Genomic DNA, 20648 nt, shown 5'->3' on the forward strand with positions numbered 1-20648 from the left:
TAGAGGTAAATCTCTTCAGTAAATCCTGATCTTTTGTGTGGAACGAGATTGTATAGGCTCCGGGGATGGCAGGACTTTCATATGAAGAAAGACCGGATAGACTCGGCTTGTACTCGCTGGAATTTAGAAGATTGAGGGGGGATCTTATAGAAACGTACAAAATTCTGAAGGGGTTGGACAGGCTAGATGCAGGAAGATTGTTCCCGATGTTGGGGAAGTCCAGAACAAGGGGTCACAGTTTAAGGATAAGGGGGAAGTCTTTTAGGACCGAGATGAGAACTTTTTTTTTCACACAGAGAGTGGTGAGTCTGTGGAATTCTCTGCCACAGAAGGTAGTTGAGGCCAGTTCATTGGCTATATTTAAGAGGGAGTTAGATGTGGCCCTTGTGGCTAAAGGGATCAGGGGGTATGGAGAGAAGGCAGGTACGGGATACTGAGTTGGATGATCAGCCATGATCATATTGAATGGCGGTGCAGGCTCGAAGGGCCGAATGGCCTACTCCTGCACCTATTTTCTATGATTCTATGTTATCGGGGTTTTTAGCGAACATAGGCCAATTTTTCCCCTGTGATTTTTTAAAATGGAGCAGAACTGAACTCCAAAATCTTCTGCAGTGAGTACTTGCATCTCAAATTGGATGTAAAATGTAGGTATGAATACTGAACGGACATCCGTTTTCTTTCATGTTCTAGCCATGCAATCTGTGAAATATCCCAGCAATATCTTAACTAAACTGAGGTGGTGAATCTGTGGAATTCATTGCCACCGACTGCTGTGGAGGCCAAGACATTGGGTATTTTAAAGTGAAGGTTGATAGGTTCTTGAGTGGGAAGGTCGTTAAACGTTACGGGAAGAAGACAGGAGAATAGAATTGAGGGGGGGGGGGGGGGGGGAGATCAGCCACGATTGATTGGTGGAGTTGACTAGATGGGCTGAATGGCCCAATTCTGCTCCTATGTTTTATGGTTATGGTTTTCTGGTGTCTGGTAAAAGTTAGCCTCGTCTCTATCGCACTGAATTATATTTCAAGTTTAAGATTATTTTCAAATCTCTTCCATGGCCTTTGTGATTTTCTCTGGAGTTACATCTGGGATATCTGCCTCTTTAAAAATTGCTTTGAGTATCACAAATTTAATTGCTTTGGTATGAACAGCCATGCTGACAAACTAAAGCACGACATTCCCACTCAAAATTCTTTTGCCTCTCCACTTCTTTACTCTTTTAGCTCCAGTTTCACCCCACCTTTGATGATTTATTCTGATATTAATCCTTCTGTAACATGGTGTCAACTTTTTGTTTGATAACACTGGAGTGAGATGTCCCGACTACGTCAAAAAATGATTCATTCATGAACATAGCATCTTGAGAAGCATTACTTCTTATGCAAGCACAGCTCGTTAGATATATTGAAAGCCAAGAATTTTAATTACGGAAGCATTCTGAAGTACAAAAATATGATGAATGCGATTACCACCAACCCCTAATTTGAACCTCTCACTTAGTTGTTACATTTATGGATTATGGAAATGCGAAAATCTTAGGACTCTCAAATTTACTTATCTTGAACTTCAAACATTAACATTCTAATATGATTTGGAGACATCAATCCATCCCCCCCTCCCCCCAAAAAAAACACTTTGCCAGTAGCCAGACAACTCAGAAAACAGTGCAGGTTCACAACTAGAGAGCAGTCCTGAGCTACCATCTACCTTATTGGAAACCCTCGATCTATCCTTGATTGGACTTTATGTTGCACTAAACGTTATTCACTTTATCATGTATCTATTCACTGTGGATGTAGGAAAATAACTGCAGATGCTGGTACAAATCAAAGGTAACACAAAATGCTGGAGTAACTCAGATCAGGCAGCATCTTGGAGAGAAGGAATGGGTGACACTTCGGGTCGAGACCCTTCTTCAGACTTCAGCATTTTGTGATATATTCACTGTGGATGGTTCGACTGTAATCTTGTATTGTCTTTCCACTCATTAATTAGCACATACAAGCTTTTCACTGTACCTCGGAACATGTGACAATAAACTAAATTTAAAAAACGAAGGTTCATAAATTAATGTTGATTTATTTCAAGGGGAAAGAAATCTCATTTAGAATTAACACACAATTTTCAGTGGGCGGCACGGTGGCGCAGCGGTAGAGTTGCTGCCTTACAGCGAATGCAGCGCCGAAGACTCGGGTTCAATCCTGACTACGGGCGACGTCTGTACGGAGTTTGTACGTTCTCCCCATGACCTGCATGGGGTTTTTTCCGAGATCTTCGGTTTCCTCCCATACTCCAAAGACGTACAGGTATGTAGGTTAATTGACTGGGTAAAATGTAAAGAATTGTCCCTAGTGTGTGTAGGATAGTGTTAATGTGCGGGGATCGCTGGGCGGCGCGGAGTCGGTGGGCCGAAGGGCCTGTTTCCGCGCTGTATCTCTAAATCATCTAAAAAATTGTAAATCACCTTAGCCTGGCTCATACTACATCACCTCAACCTCTGATTCAATCCCATCTATTATTTCCAAATGGAGAATAGTGTGTCAGACTAATTTCCACCAATTTTAATGTACAATGAATTTGGAAGTAAACTGGATTTTGGCCACGAAATAACTCATTTCAAACGAATTACATTTGGACTTCTGCAAGAACTGTGTTGATTTATCAATTGTCTGACAAACAATACTTCAGAAGCTCTCTGTAGTTAGAGCACAAATACAAGTTTTGAAAACAGGAGTAATTTATCCGTCAAATCTCTCCCGACTTACCAGCGAAAACAAGTCATTCTGAAGCCCCAGTCGGTCCACAGGAGGAAGTGCAAGGTTCTGGACGCTGTTTAATAAACGTTCGAGCATTGTTGGATCGTACTGAATTCGACAAAAGCCCACTGTTCCAGGGTTCAACTGAAGATTAAAAAGAAAACCACAAGAAGAATGATTCACATTTGTGCAGAATCCTTTCGGAGCATAATTTAATTAATCCAAACATTCATTCTCCATTATTCTATGAAACAAGTAAACTGGAGGAAGGGTCTCGGCCCAAAACGTCACCCATTTCTTCTCTCTAGAGATGCTGCCTGACCCACTGAGTTACTCCAGCATTTTGTGTCTAACTGGAGCAATAAATGAGATTTCTAGAAAATTATTTGAGATCCTGGAAATCTGAGGTAAAAGCAGAAAATGCTATGAAATATTCAGGTCAGAAATGCTGGAAATTGTTAATTCTTTTGCCATTTTCCTCCCTCTCATGAATGTTGTATAACAGTGTAGTTCTAGCATTTTCAGTTTTTATTTTAGGGAGGTTTACCTCAGCACCCAGTCACTGTAATAGACACACACCACTGAGATTTTCTTTTAGCAGATTCTTGTTTTTGTCAGTTGGAGCATGTCAAACCAAGGACATAACTAAAATATAAGGAACCAACCTTACGAAAATGGAAATAAGTAGAAATCTTTTCTCAGAGGGTGGTGAATCTCTAAAATATTCATCCCTATTGGGTGTTAGAACCTGGATCATTAGAAATATTTGTGGATGAATAGTTAGATCGATCGAGGGTTTAAGAAATGTGTAGGGAAAAAAACTGTAGATGCTGGTAAATATCGAAGGTAGACACAAAATGCTGGAGTAACTCAGCGGGCCAGGCAGCACATCTGGAGAGAATGGGTGACGTTTTGGGTCGAGACCCTTCTTCAGTCTGAAGAAGGGTCTCGACCCGAAACATCACCCATTCCTTCTCTCCAGAGATGCTGCCTGACCCGCTGAGTTACTCTCAAATTTTGTGCCTACCTGGGGTTTAAGAAATGACAGGCAAGAGTTGAGGCCAGCATAGATCAGCCATGATCATTAAATGGTGGGGCAGGTTTGAATGCCCATTTTGATGTTAAAAGCTTCCGAGCAGGAGCCTAATCAACACCATTCTTGCTGTAATATTAACACACCCACCCCAAGGCTACTCAGCCTAGCTTTCAGAAAGTCATCCATGAGGAAAAGGAGAAAGTAACTTACTTTGTTAGCAATTCTTATTACACACAGCTGCTTCACTTTACTTGGTGAGAATGGGAAATGACGTTCTCTATTGAAGGCCTAGTCCTGTTAATTTTTGTGTTCCTGAACCCATTCAACTCATCGACACTGCACTTAGAACTGCCATGAAACTCTGGTGCCATGTAATAGTCACTGCCCACTGTGTTTGTAAGTTTATCTCCAAACTTAGAAATGCCTCAGGAAAGGAGTGGCTCTGCTGGATCTTGTTCCCAGCAATACTGGTGAACAAACTGATGAGTGCAACCGAGCCATTCCCCAGGAAGATTAGTTGAAAACCCGCACGAGATCATTATCATGCATTGTCCAATGCTCAAGAGCTTCGATGTTAAAAGCAGGAGCCTGAACACCAGCATTCTTGGTGTAATATGAACATGACTGCCCTAAGGCCATTCCACCCACCTTTCAGTAAGAAATTCATGAGAAAAAGGAGAAAATAACTTTCCTTGCTCGCAATTCTTATTACACACAGCTACCTAACTTTACTTGGTGAGAATGGGGAATGACAATTTCTGCCACTGATAATTAGCTCCAAAGATTAGCCTACAACAAATTGCATTTCAACAGAAGAACAAATTGATAGGCTCATTACAATAATATTCCTACTCTGCACACAGTAAGAATCGTACAGTCAAATCCAACACGAGTATAGCAATGCCTTGAACCATCTGCTTCCTTCATCCTCCCAATTTAATAACAGGAATACAATAAACTATCAGGTTTAACGGATTATTTACATCTAGTTGAAGCATCAACCAGTTCACAAATGACTCAGATCCATCTGCAAACCCAGACGAATCTAGCAGGTATTTTGGAAACTAAACAATGCAATTTAAAAAAAACTATTTTCCATTTGAGAGCTGGAGAGATTGGAGCAGACATCCGCTGGGGATGACCAGTAACTGAATTGCAGAGACTGGCCATGATGTCAGGTTTGTCTAACTATTTTGATCATTTTTGGTTACAGATTGGGCAGACGATGATCCATGCACAGATGAGTACTATTTACAGAGTAAAAGCAGGGATGAACACATCTGTGAACGAGGACAAGTTGCAGCAGTGAAAATAAATAAAAAGTTAGTCATTGCTTTTTTATTTATATTCACTACCAGAAGGCGAGCTATCTCTAGGAAGGGCAAGAGAGTCAGAACAAAGGCTGCTTTACTGCCCAACATTTCTACTTCATCCTTCAAAAGCAACATGACTGAAAGTGGTAGACCAGGCGACAAATTGTCTCACTGAAACTGAGCACCAAACTTCTCTGAATAGGCAGCTTTTGGGTGTTCCAAAATGTGCACTGCTTGGGTAGAAGCATCAGTAAAATGTATACATGGTCAGATAAAGTCAGAATTATCAATGGAATCAATTGCTCCCCACTCTCTGGTTTTGGTTTGAATCATGCCAAATGCACCAGAAAGCAATTTTGTCCTGTCAGCAGATTTTAAACCTTGTCGCCACAACCAGGGCTACATTTGGATGGTGTTTCAAGACAGTCATATAACACAATTAAACTTAATGTTAAACTACCATGGGTACGGTGTTTAAAGAGTGATGATTGTACGTTACCAAACTACAATTGGAATGGGCTGTAAATGCTGGGTTTGCCAACAATCCACGTCCCATAAAGTGGATGAAACCTACAGTCAAGTACTTAATGATCGCATGAATAAAATGAACAATACTTACACTAAAATATCATACCAACTAACACCATGACTGCATACCTCCCTAAATGTGAGCACTGACAAATCTATTGAACATTTCACCAAATTTCATCCAAGGGAACTAGGTTACAATTGGTATCAAATAAGTGTGAAATAAAGTACATTAACAGACATAAAATTAACAGACTTTGAGATTATAAACTGCACAGAGTTTATAAGAAAAATAAATCCATTTAGCAACTGTTGCATAGCCAATTGATAGGGTTTAATGAGAGTACACTGTCTATGTTCTTACTTTTTGAAGGACAAATTAGCAGATGTGGCACAGATAAATTACAAAGATTAAAAAAGTTAGAGAATGAGGCAGAGAAAAAGAAGAGTGAGAGAAAAAGCAAAAAGAGGGGCCAAAGAAACAGTGACAAGTTTCACAGAGATGCATAAAGACAGCATTATTGTTGTTTAAATGGGAAAGATACAAGAAGCACAAGTCAAAACTATGGAGAAGGAATGCCCAGGCAGAATAGCCAGAGAGACAAATGCAGGCAAGCAAACAAACAAAAGCAAAACGATGGGTAAATACAAAGAGGCTTACAAATAGTGGCAGAATATTTACTTTTATCAGAACTATTACAATTCAAAGGTTTGATGTGAATAAAAATTATGCTTCCATACTTTATAATTCTACAAATTAAGTTGAGCTGTCTTAGAGGAATCAATCTGCAAAGCTGCTGCATGAGGAATGTGTGTGTTTGGTGAGAGGAACATTAAAACCCGTCAGGTCTCATTCGAGTGGGATTCCAAATCTGTGGCAAAGTTTGCACTTTATTATGTTATAGTATGATAATGCAAGTTTAGTAAAATCCCTATACCTTTTTACTTCATGGCTCCTTCCAAAAGGTTCAATTAATAGAACTAGACATTGACAATGGGACAGCATAAGCAGAATGCAAGAGTTAAAAACTAAGTGTGTAAAGAAAACTGCACACCAAAATGCTTTTCCCCCCATCTCCACTCCCCTTTTTGTGATTGGCCTGCTCTTCATTTACATAATTTCCCATTATTTTTGTTCAGGTTTTTAATTACACATTTAAAATATATTTCTTCAATCATTTTGTCCACCTTTTGGAAATACTTTAATAATATATTGTGATCTCTATCAGGATTTTTGTTTTAAAAAGCAAAGATCAAGATCCATCTTAAGTAGCCAGGATTCAAGCCCCAGTTGCTATAACTTGTACATTTTTGTTTTGTTCAGCCATATTACTCTGAACAAAATACAATAAATTTCCCTTGCCCCTTCTTGGGTAAAAATGGAACAGGATTTTTGCTCTGCCAAAGCTATTCTGAAATCAATGCTTGGTGAAATGCAATAACCTCCTTGTGCCAGGACTCCATTTAGCACGTCTTGCAAACATTCAAGATAAGATCAAAGGGATAGTCTTGATTTTTTGTGGGGCAAAATTCCATGAGACTCTTCACCGAGACTCAAATACAATGTCCCACAGAATCTATACTTTTACAAACAGAATCCTCAAACAGAGAATTCCTAATCTTGTCAAAAATGTCTCCAGTAGAGATGCTTGAGAGGATGTTAGGCACAAAAAAAAATGGAGGCAAAGACTTCACTTGTATGCGTAAAGCAGCTTGTTAAAGAGCAATGTTGGCAGACTCCGAGGACACAGGTTGCCTGCCTGCCCACCCTCTTGCAAAGACCTAAAGTAGATAGAGAAAAAGTCCATTTTAACTGAAAGATACAAAAGAATACGTACCCTAAACTACTTCTGAAGCTCTCTGGTGACCTACCTTTATCCATTGTTGCGGTTTCACATTCTTCACAGTGATAGTCATCTCTGGCTGGTCCAGTAACACCTTCACATTATCACAGCTTACATCTTCACTGGTGCAGATACTAATAGGGACCATCCAGTGAGGACAGTCACTACCTGGGAAACACAGGAGAGGTGTACTTATACATGAATGGATTTACGTAGCAGAGCCCCTGAGAAGATTGAATCCAATTTCCCACAAAGGGCAGAAATATCCTCAATGGGAGCAGAATATATCAAGTAAATGAAACAAAGCTTTCAAACAGCAAATCTAACAGCTGATGAGACTCTTAAATGCCTGGTAGATGTACTGCAATTTGGTCTCAAGTCACATCAAAATGGATGGGTAAAAAAACTGGCCAGATCTTCACTGCTCCTCAACATTATCCAATGGAAGCTAGGTATCTACTGGGCAGCTTATCAGGTCAGCTGGTTGGGAGAGACTTGGCTCTGAAGCAGCTCCCTCTTGAAAGGAGAGACACACCAAGAATTATCATTTGGAAGAGGCAACACAGACTGGACCTCTGTTCTCAAAGAATCAGCGTCAGGAAAGAAAGGGAGAAATAAAAATGTTTTTTGATAAACAAAAATAGAGTAAACAGATATTGAGAGCTAATCTCACTGGGTTCCATGCTTCATGCAGTCAAATACGAGAACCGACTGAATGATAACATGTGTTATAGATCCATTTAAGTTTTTCAAAAAGACAGATCAAGCATCTAAACCATTTATTGTCAATTTGAAGCCATTTCCTTTTTGGCTTCTATTCAAAATACTTCCGACCAGACTAAATTTAATGGCAACAGTTCTCCTGTATTAACAAAATATTAATTTGATGCGTTTGAACTGGATCTTCTTGGTTAAAGAGTCACATCAATAAATTCGTATAATTAATAGGCCTCAAGAACAAAATGTTACCTCATTCTCCAAAGCAACTACAGCTCAAGCTCCAAATTAAAGAGGGAGATAATGGCTGTTTCTTAGGTTATGCAAATCCCACTTAATGAATTTGGAATTGAGTTTATTTTGGTTATGGTTTATTGTAAGTATAGTAATGATACTAAAGAGTGCAAAGTGTTTTCTGAACAATGTTAAAGACAATAACTTTAATATTTAAAAGGTGGAATTGTTACCAAGTCATTATTTCCGATAAAGGAACAAACCTACAAGTCGGACATTTAAGGTGAGATGCCAGTGGCACGCACAGGTAGTACAATTGCTGTTGTCTCAGGTCTATAAAGTTTTATAGGAATATAAAATCATGAAGGGAATAGATAGGGTAAATGCATAGTCTTTTTTTTCCAGGATCAGAAAATCAGGAACCAGAGGGGACATGTTTAAGTTGAGTGGGGAACGATTTAGTAGGAACCCGAGGGGCAAATTATATAACTCAGAGGGTGGAATGAGCTACCAGATGAAATAGTTGAGGCAGGTTTAATAACAATATTTTAAAGACATTTGGACAGTACATGGATAGGAAGGGATATGGGCCAAGCACAGTCAATTGGGACTAGCTTAAATGGGGGTATCTTGGTCAGTATGGATGAGTTGAGCCAAAAGGCTGTTTCCATGCTATATGCCTCTATCCATCCAATTATGTCCTAAAGACAGTCACATTGTGTTTGGCAGAAATGAAAACCGTTTAAGAAAAAATTTCAATGGTTCACAAAATGCTTTGCACATTATTTTTGTCGTCAGATCAGCTAGCAGTCAAAATAACTCACCCACACAGGTGAAATTTGGTGAAATGCTTGCATTCTAAAAATCTCAGCAACTTAAAAACAAGAAAAACATAACCAATAGCATCCCTTTGAAGATGAAATCCACTGGCGATGACTGTCATCTGGCACCTCAAACAAATGGTGTTCATCATCTGCCATCCAAATTAGGGAGAACAAAATACAATTTATCCAAAAATGGTAAAGCAACCCTTGATCTATGTCAAAACTCCCTCATTCTGACCTTTTGGGTCCACCTCCACTGACAACTCCTCAAACTCCAATCTCTTTTTGTTCAAACCTTTGATCACATTTTCTAATGCTTCCTTCTTTGATTTGGTTATTATCAGGTTATGTTTGTGTGAAACAACTTAGAATATTTTATTACATCGTAGCCATCTTTTCTTATTCCCAATCTATGTGGTTCATTGGTTAGGTACTGATACCACATTGAGATACACTCAATACCAATTGTCCCTTGTGTCACATCTACTAATCCATCCGAGTTAAGGATATAGAATCTTTCAGAGTCAGGAACATGTAGCTTCCTAACATTTTCTTTTAAACAATGCTCCTATATTTGGATGTGGGAAAGAGAAATGGGAAAAAAGTAGAATTTGACTGCTGACGAGTTATAGGCAGACCCTATATCAAACCCAAGTAAACTGACTGATATGACAAAGGCACGTTATTTACTGCTTGCTCAGTCCAGAGCAATAGCTAGGAAGACAAGTCTGGCATTCAATTTTCACTCTCAAGAGCATGGGTATACATATCAAACTGGAAATAAAAAGAGGCTCAAAAAGAGTACCCAACAGGATATTATGAAACGGAATACTTTATTGTCACACGTGACATGGCACGGTGACAATTTTTGCTTACATACCCAAGGTATGCAAATAGTCTCCACATACGGAGCAGACAAAGTTATAAACTTTATTATTACAGCACAGAAATACATCATGCCAGTGGCTTGACATCAAGGGAACTTTCTTTCACTCTACCTCACTTCAAAAACACAATGTCCCTTCCTAACTCATGCACATACCTGGTTTCAGATTAATTGCATTTGTTTTTTTGGTTGAAGCAACTTGCTCTGTCAAGTGTTCCCACTTTTTAAACCAGATTCAACTGGTTTCACTGGAATTGCCCACTGGATCGTTGAGGTTGGATCCCCTCACATGGACACCTCTCTACTTCATGTTATTTCCTGAAGCAATACACCTATTTACAGCTGCTCTGCCACAATTAAGGTCATATGGTCATAAGGAATAGGAGTAGAATTAGGCCATTCGGCCCATCAAGTCTACTCTGCCATTCAATCATGGCTAGTCTATCTCTCCATCCTAATCCCATTCTCCTGCCTTCTCCCCATAACCTCTGACACCCGTACTAATCAAGAATCTATCTATCTCTGCCTTAAAAATATCCGAAGGCCTCCACAGCCGTCTGTGGCAATGAATTTCACAGATTCACCACCCTCTGACTAAATAAATGTTTCCTCATCTCCTTCCTAAAAGAACGTCCTTTAATTCTGAAGCTATGACCTCTAGTCCTAGACTCTCCCAATAGTGGAAATATCCTCTCCACCCACTCTATCCAAGCCTTTCACTAATTAACAAATAGGTTCCCAAATCTTCCTAATTCCAGGTAATATCCTTGGACCTCATCCCCCCAAAGTCCCTTTCCACTTATTGAAGAGTCAGAAATGCCCACCTGATTTGTCACAAAGGAGCGGCTGGCACCTTGCCACAGGTCAAGTTTACATGAAGCTCCAGTCCCATCACCCTAGATGCATACAGCACCAAACTCTGCCCTCTTGCTCCACCTTGGCCTTGCCGACCATGATGCCATCTGCACTGATCCCATTTCACACCATTAGGCCTGTATTCTCCTTTTCTATCCAAACACTTTTCCAATTTCCTTTTAAACATTGTAATTGATTCTGCCTCTACTATCCCCTTTAGGAATGATATGCAAAAGGCTTTTCAGACCAACTTGAAATGTTGATCAAGTTGCTTGGCTGTAGATAATACTCTCTGACCCAAATCAATCTGTTCATTATAGTTTGGAAAAGTTAAAGCCTTGGCTTCTGCACTTTTCAAATGCTGGAAAGGAGGAAGTATCTGGAACAAAGCCCAAATTGCTATAGACCAAACAATTGTTGTTGGTGGCACAAAACCGGTGCAGCTGACCATGTATTACATTCCAATAATAGCTTGGGGAAAATAATACGATATAATTGGTTTAATGGGAGGTTCTGATAAATGAGGTTACCATAAACTTCCAAGGAGACAAATGTCATCAACTGCAAAACTAATTCAAGTTGTTAATCTAAACTGCAAAATGCAGCTTAGGTCAAAATTTGGGTAACTTGTTAAAAAATAGTTGGTTCGAACACTCCATTAGGCAACTTAGCTTGATCGATTGCAGATTGTCATTCCATTTCATGAATGAACCACCAAATTTGGTTAGTATTTGGTAAAACAGCAAACAAAGGGGAAGGAGATGAAACAAAATGGGAGCATGTCTCAGACTAAGTATGTAAATGTCCTTATTGAGAGCAATTGCTGCCAATTTATAGAATACAGAATCGTAAATTAAGAGTGAAAATGTGATTCAAGTTTGGAAATACTGAACACAAATTTATAAAACTCAAATGAGTAAGCAGATATTTGCAAGCACGTACTTCGGACACCTCTTAACTCAAGTTTCCAAAGGGAAAACTGAAACCCAACAAATCCAATTCATCGGGTACTTTCTTCGCTCCCCTCATTTCATTTTCTTTCCTCCTCAGAAGATCCTGAGATACAATTCCAAGAGCATGAAAGCTAACCATCTCATGCAAGCGGCCACTTTACATGACTGAGCCTAGAGTACAAATGTCAACCAGCTATCCATTCAGCCTCATCAAATTCTGTCTTTACACATGCACTTTCCTGCTAGGCTGCAGGATCTTGATCATATGTGGAATTACTATACAATTTCCCACCGCTTTTTAGTGCTGGCGGTTACTCTAATTGCATCCATAGCCTTCTATGGTTTACCTGCCCTATCTTTTCCCTTTCATGAGTGCATCTATTACTCACTTAGAAATCTAGCCCCCAAAACTGCTAGCAATTGAAATTGTAAAGCTTATGGTATGGTCAGCACCGTTTGATGTAAAATTTGCTTCAAATTTATATCCTCTTATTCCAAATATGTCAATTCTTGCCAGTACCACGTTCTCCCCAGAAGAACTGCATTTTCTTACAGGAACATTTATCTAGACTGAAGGTTGGCCTCACAAGGCAAGGGTAGCAGGGATTCAATCCTCATTCCAAAACTCTTATTTTAATTTGGAGGTAATGGCATTTCCCTCTTATAAAGCATTAGTTCAAGAATACAGCACTCGCATGTTTTTGTAGAGCTTTGAATATAATAGTGGCATTTAAGAGTCATTTGGTTGAGCACATGCAAATATAGGGAATGGATATGGATAATGTACAGGCTGATAGGGATTGGTCTTGGCATCATGCTTGGCATGGACATTGTGGGCCGAAAGGCCTGTTCCAGTGCTGTACTGTTCCAAGTACAGTTCCCAGTTTTACTAGCAACTTCCAAATTCTGCCAATGAGCAAGGAAAAATTATGGATTTAGTTTGGACACTGGCAGAAAATTGAAACTCTATCCAACACCTCTTGTTCCACGTTGTGAAGTTCTGTTGCCAAGGTAAAATTCAAATATATTTAATTTCCCCGAGTCCTAATATATTAGTTCACTGCAAAATGATGCAAATTAAGATTTTTAGGGATTAAATAAGAATGTTATATTTGCAATCCTTTGAGAATCACAGCACCTGCATTGTGATATACATAGAAAATCTGTAGACGGGATCATTTTAATGTTTCATGAAACGGGACTGTCCAATTCTGAAAGAGTAGAGAGGTTATTCAATGTCGGAGAGTAAATTACAATGAAGCAGCAAGTGTTCTTACCACCATACGGCCCACTGGCACAGAACTTTTTCTGGGAAATCTTCAACATTCGGTCATCTCCTTCCTAAAAAAGATATTACGTTTATTTTAAGTTATCACTGTACCCAATCCCACACTCCAAAGATGTGCAGCTTTGTAGGTTAATTGGCTTCTGTAAGTTGTCCCTTGTGTGCAGGATAGTGCTAGTGTACAGGTGACCGCTGGTCGGCACGGACTCAGTGGGTCGATGGGCCTGTTTCCGTGCTGCATCCCTAAAGTCTATGTCTAAAGTCTAAGACATGCTCAACTGCATTTATTTAATGCAAGGAGCTTCGTCAGTGGGAGAGATGAGCATAGAGCATGGAACAGCTTTTGAAATTATTAAATTATTATGTCCACAGAAAGAGATTAGATGAAGGGTCGACCAGAAACGCTGACTGCCCATTTCCTTCCACAGACACTGCTGACCCCTCGAGTCCCTCCAGCAGATCTCCTTTTTCTTTGCAAAGGATATTGAAGGTTTGATCAAGAAAAATAGGAAGAATGTGACAGGTATGGTCGATTGGAATCATGTGTCTAGAGAAATGCGGAGGATGCAAGGGAGAATTTAAGGATAAATGAGGAGGGCAATGAAGGGCGTGAAATAGTTTCGACAAGATTCAGGGAAATCCCAAGATGTTCCATAATAGAAGTAAAATGGGAGCCAAGGAAAGAATGGGTCCACTTAGGAACAAGGAGATAATCTATTTGCGTAGCCAAGCTAGGAAGGCAAGGTCCTAAATGACGGCTCGGAGGCATGCACTGCATGTCTCTTGACAAAGTGATTGCCCCCTCTTTGTAGCTAATCAACACCCATAGCAGATTCATTTGAAGAGCCTTCTAGAATATCTTCCCTGTTTGCTGCCAAAATGTATGTGATTAACTCTAATGCCACCATCTCTTTTACATCCCCCACGAATATACTATTCCCTGCAATGCTCTGCCTATCTAGCTACTAAGTCTCCATCTTAGCAACTATATCATATTCCCATGTCAATCACCAGCCTCGGTTACAAACTTTACTTATCAGAGTTAAAATGAAAGCAAATCAGCCTTGTATTCCTCCCACAAGCTTGGAGGCTTATTCTTCTATATGTTAGTTCCTCACATCCTATTTGTGTTCCAATATCCTGTTAAATTTCTTTCGACTTAACAGCTCTAGAAACTGCATCCCGACAAGGACGTTGGACCCAACTTGTCCAGACGCCAACTTCCCAGAAAAGGTGAAGCTAGCAACTGCACATGTCGGTTTACAAAAATGGGTGCAAAGGGTCCCAACCTGAAACATCGCCTATCCATGCTCTCCAGAGATGCTGCGTGACCTGCTGAATTATTCATGTACTTTCTCTCCCCCCCCTCCAAAGATGCTCCCAGTAAATCAGAAAGTTAAATCCCTCCCTCTTGCACCCACTTCAAACCATGCAATAATCTGACCTAGCCATTTATACCTTTACTCCTTAGCACCAGCACTAATTGAGAGATTACAACCTTGAGGACCTGGTTTTTAATTTTCTACCGAGCTCCCAATGTTCAAATCGCAGGACCCCAACCACCACTACAAGTTTACCTTCGTCCAAGTTTCTATAATTCCATAACCCATTCCTACTCTCAATATAGTTAAGGTGTATATATAAATACAACTTGTGATTAAGTAACTCACCTGCTTTTCTTCAACATAAATGAGAGGAAACCCCATCTGTTTTGTCCATGAGCTCATTACAGCATTAATAGGCTTTCCACTGGCTTGTTCTAAAGAGCTCCAAAGATCCTCTGTAAAAAAAGAAGAAGAAAAAAATCATTTCATAAAGTGCGGCCCATGCGCCCCTTTCAAAAATTCAAATCTACAACTACCTTATAGATGCAAACAGAAATATAGAATTCAGGCCAATAGACCAATGAAGAATGAAAAGATGAGTTCTCCTTTTTAATACCCAATTGGCAAACAAAAAGAAAACTTACGAGTCACAGGGTCATACAGCATGGAAACCGGCCCTTCTGCCCAACTCTACCTCATATACCTCCACTGGCAGCTTTTCATATAGTCACCACATTCAAAAAAAGTTGCCCAGGTTCCAATTAAATCTTTCCCCTAAATTTATGTCCTTGGGCTCTTGATTCATCTGCCTGAGGTAAAATACTGTGCATTCACCCTTTCAATTCCCTTCATGATTTTTTACACCTCTAAGATTAGCCCCTTAGCATCTTGCGCTCCAAGAAATAAAAAGTCCTAACTTGCCCAATCTCTCCCTGTTGCTCAAGCCCTCACATCATGGCAACATCCTCTTAAATCTTCTCTGCACTATTTTCAGCTTCATAAGTTCTAAGAGCAGAATAAGGCCATTCTGCCTATCAAGTCTACTCCACCATTCAATCATGGCCGATCTATCTTTCCGTCTCAACCCCATTTGCTTGCCTTTGCTCCATAACCACTGACACCCTTATCAATCAAAATGTGTCAATCTCCCCCTCAAAAATATCCATTGACGGCTTCCACAGCTGTCTGTGGCAATGAATTCCACAGATTCACCATCCTCTAACTAAAGAAGCTTAATGACATCCTTCCTCCAGCAGGGTGACCAAAACTAAACAATACTCCAAAATAACACAACTAGGTGTAGGCCATTTGGGTCCAAGCCTGCTCTATCATTCAACAATATCAAGGCTGTACTAAAGCACCATTCTCTGCCCTCTCTCATTTTAAACAATGGGCAAAATTAAATTAGTTTACTCAACAATGGAATATAACTTTTGTTTCTAAACTGTTTCTTTTCCAAATTGGCCCTATGTATAGAGCTAAATGGTCAATGCTGGGAAATGCAGCACCTTCTAATGTGGGCATAGTGGTCACATTTTCCTGGGTTGGTGGGACAATGATAATGAGTGTTAAGGTGAATACTCGTTACCTGTTGCTGCATTTCTATTTTGAAATGTTGTCAAGTATAGGTGCATTCCTTTTCTGAAATCCTGTAAAGAGGCATATTTTTTAAATACAATTAGCTAATTAATAAAGGTAATAAATACAAGATAGCATCCTAACCCAAAAATGGAATAAAATAATAAATTATGACATGATCCCTTTTAAAATCAATTTATTCTAACACATACAAACAAATTATAAATCAAGAGCAAACTGCTGTCTTGCTTGCCTCTTCCATGAACTATTTCATTATTTTTGTGTTACCATATTCATACTACTCAAACTTGGAATATACCCGATTCTCACTGTAACCTATCAGTAACTGTTCATAAGGTCTGGGGTTAAATCAACAGCATTGTACCAAAATAACTAAAATTCTACTCAGAGGAACTTAGTTGTTGGATAAATAGTTTAGAATTTGAGGATTTTTTGTTTTGATGATGGAAGAGAAAAGGAAGTCTAGTCAGTCATACATCTATCAGAACTATTAGATATATCATCTAAATTTTTTTAATGGAATTTGCATGACATGGTTCCTTGCCCATCTCATCCTTCCTGATTTCTGAAGGGGTGTGGGGGAAACCCAATCCCCTAACCCCTCCAATTGTCAAAAACAGTCGGATCATTCACAAGGTTTGATGCTGAAACAAATGCTTCTGCACCCACCATCAATGACCATAGCTACTGACCACTGTGCTTTGATTAGCCTGAAAATATTGTTTGCAATTTTATTGTACAAACATGTTAAACATTTGCAACAATTCCCAGCTATTTTAAAAGGAGTTGTAGCCCATTTAATTCTAAATGGATTATTTCTTCCTTTCCAAAATAGGTGATGGGGAACTGTTATGTAATTATGTCAAACATTTGCATTTTTATATCTCAGGCACTTATTTCTAGGCTAATGAAGAAAAAAAACAAGGAGGCAAGATAAAACCAATGTGTTTTAACGCAGCCTGTTATCTTAATTTTAAAGCTTGCCACTTTTATGGCAATAGTATACTTTTTTTAAACTAAAAAAATAATATTTAATTGTGAAAGTTCTTAAATGTTATGGTTCAAAATGTTTTCTCGTTTAAAATTCTGCAAAAACAACAGCCAAGGAAAATGGAAAGAATTGTAACTTGACCTTGAAGGGTTTATTTTTTTCCTCAGCCCTCTGCCATGACTTGCAGATATACTCAGAGTTGTTATGAACTCCTGCACAAGGCCTGATGCAACTGGGCCCACCTACGTGAAGTAGGACATGAAGATCTTATTATGAAACTTTCAGGTTCAAGTATCTCATCATATATCTTGATGCCCACATGCCTGGACTATGTAAACATCTGATAAGGTCAAGGGGATGATCTGTGCTTTTTCTTTCATACAATTTTGCATTGTAATAGACTGCAAAATAGTTTCTGTAACCTTGCCAGATCTAAAGGACACTGACATCAAGATTAATGATCCTGAAACATATTTTTCTTATGTACTCTGCAGAAATGCATATAATGATCACAAATTCATTTTACTTCCTTCTGCTTCCTTGCCCCAACTCTAGAACCAGTCGCAAGATGCTGCATAACTTAAGGTAGTGGACAAAGGGGGCCTGTGAATGAGCACGGCTTAGAGCCTGCAGCCATGGTTTACATAAAAGCACGGCCTCAGTCCAGCAATGCATGCAAAAGCTACCATAGTAGAATGTTTTGAGTTGTTGAATCTTTCTCCTACAAACCCAATAAAACATTCAAGTTTTAAAACTGATAACAATGCAAGACATTTCAATACTGACCCAATTGGTGAAATCTAATTGTTTCATTAATATAATTAAATATTTTTGTAATTCCATTTCTATTAATAATGCTGCAGTTTGAGTATGATCATGAAATAACTGATGGCATTAATGCCGCCTGATAAAATGTGACTTAAGAATGCAGAAAAGCAGTAACAGTGGTTGTTAGTATTACAGAGGAGAGATTTCAATCTTCGCATTTTAACACGGCATTCAAATATACTGCAAACTTTTGTATTGCAACAATTTTGTGTTGCAACAATTTTGTGTTGCAACAAAAGCTTTTCACTGTACCTCGGTACTAAACTGAACTGAAGTTCTTTCATAATATCCAAGCACTTATTACATTTCAGCCTGTGATCACCTCCTGGTATCCCTTGTTCACAACTTCCCTATTCCCCACCCCCTCCCCCCTCCCAATTATCCCCCCCCCCCCCCAAATAAAAATAGAGATACACTTAATCAGAGCACAAAACTTGTTTGGATGTGGAGCAGATGAATACCTGGAATCTCAGTTCTTACAGGTGTAAATAAATTTACACCTACAATCAAAATATGACAAAGATACACACACACAAAACACTGGAAATAAACAGTAGGATTGAATGGAAAGAAAAAAAGACAGGTTAATACTGCAGGGATAAGCCCTTCATCAGAATGCAGTCCTGGTGAACCACTTACACCCCATAGATTAAGTTGCTTTTTTTCCACTCTACAGTGAGGGATTGTCCCACATATGTTGGTCCAGAATTTTCTGTATTTGCACTCTTTCAATTTGACCTTTTATGTAGTAAGAATGAAAAAGAAAAAAACATATCTATTTGGCATCTTTCAAGACGGTAGGTAGGATGTTCCACAGCACTTTATGCCAAACGAGTCTCTTGTAAAGCCTGGTCATTGGCTGTGATTTGGGGAAATATGTTTGCAGTCAGTTTGCGTGCAGCAAGCTGCCAACAATAACAGTGAGGTAAGGACCAGGTCATCCATTTTAGGTACTGCATAAGATGGTCGGAGAAATATCCTGCTTTTATTCACTCATAGCAGAGTGTTCTTTATTGACTACTGGGGCAGACATGCTTTGTTCAAAGGATGGCCCCTTCTGACACTGCAACTATGACCATTGATAACACAGTGGGGTATTACCCTAGGTTTGTATAGTCTCTGGAACAAGGTTTGAGGCCACAATGAGCCAACTCAGGCACGAGCGCTGCTATTCAGACATAGCCAACATCTAAGTGTAGTGGGGAGGTAGAGAGATGTAAAAATAGCTGGGACAAATGCAAGCATACCTCACTCCCAGGCAAATGTATATATCGATTACTTAAATACATTTATCCTTGCTGCAAAATTAATATCTAATTGCCAGCTTACAAACAAACATCAAAACAAGCTGCATTTTTGAACTCTTGTGAAGCTCAATTGTGTGCATTCACAATCTGTTTAAACACGGAATCACAAATCACTAACACTTATCACTAAGTTATGCTTAAAGAATCTTACCACATCACCAATGTAATTGTGCAGCATTCGAATTACTGATGCTCCTTTGCTATAAGAAATTGCATCAAAGATTTCATCCACTTCTGCCGGATGCCCTACTGCGACCTTTAAAATAAATACATCTCTTAATGTTGGTTAAAAGGAAGAATATCATCAATAATGGAAGTAAATTCATTCTACAGATGAAAATATGAATACCAACTAAGTGGTACTCAATTTTAAAAATTGGGTGTGTCAGGTTTAGGTTTACACTCCAATTCTAAGCCTTAAACAGTTTGAATTTATATATTGCCTTACAGGACCTCAAGACATTCGAGGCCACATCCTAATAAACCGCTTCTGCCTCTCTCCAAAGCTTCCATTTCCATCCTGAAATACAGAGACCACAACTACACAACAACATTCCAAATGCAGCCTAACCAAAGTTTTATCGAGCTACAAGACTTCCTACTTTTATATTTATATTTTATTCCATGACCGATGAAGGCAAGCATGGCATTGTGTCTCCTTTATCAAGGTGAGGGCAGAAAGATTTAATTGGAACCAGAGGGATAACTTTTTTTTTTACACAAAGGGTGGCGGGTGTGTGGAAGGAGCTGCTGGAGGAGGTGGTTGAGGCAGGTCCTATCGCAATGCACAAGAAGCATTCAGACATGGATAGGATGGGTTTAGAGATATATATGGGCCAAATGCAGGCAGATAGGACTGGTGTAGATGGGGTATGTTGATCGGCAAGGGCAGGTTGGGCCGAAGGGCCAGTTTCCACACGATATGAATCTATGTCCTCCAGGTGCAGCTGTGACCTGGTTACTGAACAGCAATGCATCTCCCCCACATATGCTTACATCTCTCTATCGTGCCGAAACATTCATATTCTTCATTGTACCAAGAACCAGGGATTTATTTCCATTTAAAAAATATATCCGCCAGGGATCCAAGTGTTTTATATCACATTAAATGATTAATGGATAGAAGGGAAATGAAGCAAAGCATTCAGGCAGAATACAAACCCCATTTAAAGCCATACATTCCAATTTTATGTTTTCATTCTAAATTCTTGTGTTTCCATTTACTTTTTATATATTATTTACATGCTTCCTCTTGTGATATTGCTGCATGAACTCAATGTTGTTAGAGCATCTTTGGAATTCAGAATGAAAAAATATTGACCGCACTTAAGACACAGGTAGCTGGTGTTTTTTTAGAGGTATAT

At 39.2% G+C, this 20648-nt stretch overlaps 1 protein-coding gene across 1 annotated transcript in view; it reads right to left on the reverse strand.

The window, feature by feature from the left end:
• The window catches only part of npepps (aminopeptidase puromycin sensitive), a 136016-nt gene that overhangs the window by 36963 nt on the left and 78405 nt on the right, over positions 1 to 20648 (reverse strand). Inside the window, exons 11-16 of the mRNA XM_078424846.1 lie at positions 19436 to 19540; positions 16148 to 16208; positions 14905 to 15014; positions 13227 to 13290; positions 7509 to 7648; positions 2769 to 2903 (exon numbers count right to left, since the gene is read on the reverse strand). Coding sequence (XP_078280972.1) covers positions 2769 to 2903; positions 7509 to 7648; positions 13227 to 13290; positions 14905 to 15014; positions 16148 to 16208; positions 19436 to 19540 — 615 coding nt within the window. The remainder of the gene's footprint in view (positions 1 to 2768; positions 2904 to 7508; positions 7649 to 13226; positions 13291 to 14904; positions 15015 to 16147; positions 16209 to 19435; positions 19541 to 20648) is intronic.

Source organism: Rhinoraja longicauda, chromosome 29 (genome assembly GCF_053455715.1).
Source record: "Rhinoraja longicauda isolate Sanriku21f chromosome 29, sRhiLon1.1, whole genome shotgun sequence".
NCBI lineage: Eukaryota > Metazoa > Chordata > Chondrichthyes > Rajiformes > Arhynchobatidae > Rhinoraja > Rhinoraja longicauda.